The sequence below is a fragment of the Octodon degus genome, unplaced genomic scaffold (assembly GCF_000260255.1).
Source record: "Octodon degus isolate 3935 unplaced genomic scaffold, OctDeg1.0 scaffold00052, whole genome shotgun sequence".
NCBI lineage: Eukaryota > Metazoa > Chordata > Mammalia > Rodentia > Octodontidae > Octodon > Octodon degus.
In genome coordinates this window covers 45,083-49,101 of record NW_004524628.1, presented here as the reverse complement: position 1 = coordinate 49,101, position 4,019 = coordinate 45,083, and the positions used below count along the sequence as shown (strand labels likewise).

Here is a 4,019-nt window from a genome sequence, read left to right as displayed (position 1 = left end):
ATACCTAAGAGGCAAACAGACCTCAAGGCAGGTATGTTAAGCTAGCCTTAAAAAATCTGTACTGAGAGGCTGAGAAGCACATGGGCAAGTTTTTTACTCTTTTCATATTAGTACAGGGTCTACAGGGTCTCTGCACACAGATCGGGCTGGTAGTGATCTTTCTGTTTTCAGCCTCCCAAGTGGTGGGGTTACAGGTGCAAACCACCACACCTAGTCTCCACATGGGAAATTTGATATATAATTGTATAGTTTTGTAAGAATCACGAATAAACAAAAAATTCTATTTGTTACACACTATATGTCTTGCTCTGTACAGCACACATGTATTATGTTTTCATAAGTTAAAGTACCACATCTAACAAATATCTATAAAAAAAAAAAAAGAATCTGCAGCTATACGTAGAAACTCATGCTTCTTCAAGAAAAGCCATCACTTGAATGTCAGAGTGTTTCCTGAAACCCACTGAGGATGTTCTGTGTCACTTTGCTCACAGGAGAGGTCCTGTTGTCCCTTCCACTTTGAGCTGTTTTTTTTTCACACAGCTGCAGCAGGAGGGATTTGCGTGGTGCCCCCTGGGGAGGACCCGCCCTGCCAGGCTAAGATAAAAGCTCCCTGCATCCTGGCCTGCTTCACCAGGGCTCCTCAGTTCAGTTCAGGATGAGGCTCCCTGCCCAGCTCCTGGGGCTGCTGCTGCTCTGGATCCCTGTTGAGGACAGAGGGGGCTGAGGAGAGGTGGGGAGAGGAGAGCTCTGGGAGCCCAGTGCTGCCCAGAGGAGCTGTGTGCAGGGCGTCTGCGCTGCAGACACATTGATTTTTTTAAATCATTGTGAAAATGATTTTAAAAAATTTACATGACTTTGAACTTCTCTCTCCTTGTTTCAGGGTCTAGTGGGGATATTGTGATGACCCAGAGCCCACTCTCCTTGTCTGTCACCCCTGGACAGCCGGCCTCCATCTCCTGCAGGTCCAGTCAGAGCCTCCTGAGTAGCAATGGGAACACCTACCTGTACTGGTTCCTGCAGAAGCCAGGCCAGGCCCCAAAGCTCCTGATTTATCGAGTCTCCAACAGGTTCTCTGGGGTCTCAGACAGGTTCAGTGGCAGTGGGGCAGCCACAGACTTCACCCTGAAAATCAGCAGCATGCAGGCTGAGGACGCTGGAGTGTATTACTGCATGCAGAGTATACAGTTGCCTCCCACAGTGATGCAGCCCTGAACAAAAACCCCTGAGCGAGGAGGCTCAGCTACCCTGTGCGCTGCCTGGGTGAGGAGCAGCAGAGCAGAGTGTGGAGTCTGAGCGACAGGAAGATACTGATATCTCAGGGGAACAGGGCACTTTGAGAGCGCTAGACCCTGAGTGACTCAGTTATGCCTGAATCACCATCTGCTTGCTGCCCTGTCAGCTGAGAGTGACTCTGAACACCTCAGGTAGCAGGATAGAGAAAGCCATCTCGGCAATGATGGCATGATGAAGGGCATGTTTTGGGGATTGAACTCAGGCCTTTGCGCTTGCCAGGGAAGCGCTTATTCCACTGAGCCATCTCCCCGGCCCAAAACCAACATCTTAACCCTATATTTGTCCTTTAATTTGTCACTTAAATGTAATCATAGTAAATGCCCAACACACACATCTGTACCAGATTTGTTCAGTGTATTTTCAGACTTACCACGTTCTCTTTTGTTTTGGTAAGGGTGATATTGGAAGTTACAGAATTTTCTAAGTGCAACATACTCAGATGTCTCAGTTACTTTTCTGTTGTTCCTGGGACAAAGTACCTGACACCCACAATTAAGGAAGGAAGGGCTACTTAACACACAATTTGTGGAGCTTTCAGACCATACTTAGCTGGCTCCAAGGCATATAGGGCAACACTTCATGAAGGCAGAAGACAACAAACAGCAAGAACACAAAGACAGGGCCAGGGGTGGCAGAGGGCAAGCCTCTCTCCCTCTCACATACTGCATCTAGGCTACCAGCCCCAGTGTGACCTAGCACACACACCCTTAATCCCAGCGGTGCTCACACCCATAATCCCAGCCCTGGATCATGAACTCATCACAACCTCTAGAAATACATCCCATGACTACTAGACACAACTAGACACAAACCATAACACCAGCCCCATTTCTTTTCATTTTCGATTTTAAAGTTGGCTGCCGCTAATTACTTGCTGAAGCTGAGATCAAATTTTGATCTGCCTATCCAGACTTTTAGAATACTCAGGTTCATTTATGATTTGTTCATTTATATTTAGTTTTACTTTTGCTGAATTGTGAAGCCTATTTTGATGCAGGTGCCCGGTGGTGAGCTTCTGAGTGGCCTGGCTGGCTTCATTTCACAGTTCTTCTGCCTCTCCAGCCTGCAGATCTGCAATTATGAGCATGAAGCACAGTCTCCAGCTGTATTCATTTTAATGGTGTATTATTTGGTAATATTTGGAATCTAATTTCTGTGAGACCAAATTCTTGCTCATGGTCTCATCCCTAAATGAAGTAGAATTCATATTCTGCCCTGAGGAACATCTTTCTCATATTCCTGCCTAGAGCCCTGAGATGAGGTCACTCTTTCCCTATTGAAAGAAAGGTTGGCAAGGAGAGCTTCTGAAACTCTCATGCCCTGGAAACCACCCAACAGAGACTACACGGTTGGGCACTGTGGAGACGCAACACACAATGCCTGCTGACTAGAAAACCCACTTGGGCAGCAGCAGCAGAAGAGCTGTAGGATGGAGAGCCATGGGTGGGGGCATGGAGCAAGGATTTCTTGTGAAGCTGTGGGCAAAGCCCTCATTTTGTGTGGGAACTTCTTTTCTTTTTTCTCTTTTGTTACTGGGGATTGAACTCAGGAACTTTTGCTTGCCAAGCACGTAATTATGCTGTGGATGCGCCGTGCGTTACTCCTTGTCATCTCTGGTATGCAATATTCTATGCACCCGACTTAACCTGGCAGTTTATTTAGACTCACAGTGTCAGGAGCCTCAGTGCAGGGCTGGTTGGGCAAAGGCAGAGGCCCTGGTAGAGAAGGCCTGCTTAGCTGACGGCAGATCTTTATAAATCACACCGAATTTTCAAATGAGCACAATGACTAGAGGTTATCGTCCTGCGAGTGATGTATTTATCTTGCGTGCAGCTGAAAACACAGTTGTGGCTTCCCCCACAGATTCCATTCTTGCAGCAATTTCCAAAATTTTAACTTAAATTCTCTTTTGAGATTCAAGGCAAACTTTTAGCAGTGAATAGTTACAAAAATAAAAGAACAAAATTGCGTGTACATGAAAACAGAGCCAGAGACATCCAACCCACAGTCAATTGTGGGATCCCTCCTCATTTATCCACCACACCAAGCAGTTTTTATTTTTTTAATTTTTTTGGTGGAACCGGAAATTGAACTTAGGCCCTTGCACTTGCCAGGATAGTGCTTATTCCACTGAGCCACCTCTCTGTCCACCCCTTTAAAAAAACTTTTTAAAGACAATCACAATTAGAATTAAAACAGAAAAATTACAGGTGATGCAGAATTTCACAAAGTAACATGAACTTCACAGTATTTGTTGTAATGCGTAGAGTTGTCTACCAACTAGTTATTCATATTACTAGATATATGGAAGTAAAATAGGAATAAGAAAAAAAAGAAAGAAATTTATAAGAAATTAAGAAAAGCAAAAGTACAAACAATTGAAAAAGGAGACAAACGAATTATGTATTAAAAAAATTAAGTATGATCTGCTCCTTTCTATAGACCAGCAGAAATGCACAGTACAGTTGTCCAAACCATCCTGCTTACACACCTAGATAAAGCCCTTTCCCCGACTCCCTCTCCTCCCCTTCTCCGCAACTCAGTAGCTCTTTCCCTTTTGAATAAGTTCATTCCCTTTTCCTAGTATCTACCGTACCCTTCAGAGTCCATTCTTCTCCAGTTGTATCCATTTACGGACAAAAGAATCAAATGTATCCTGTTTTCCAGTGAATAATATCCATTATGTAAATGTACATCATCTTTTTTTATCCAGTCTTTAATTT

At 44.5% G+C, this 4,019-nt stretch overlaps 1 gene segment (V, D, J or C); it reads left to right on the top strand.

The window, feature by feature from the left end:
• Window positions 1–634: 634 nt before the first annotated feature.
• LOC101576357 lies at window positions 635–1,215 on the top strand. The segment is given in 2 exon segments: window positions 635–707; window positions 884–1,215. Coding segments are annotated over 2 exon segments (381 nt in total).
• The last annotated feature ends 2,804 nt before the right edge of the window (window positions 1,216–4,019 follow it).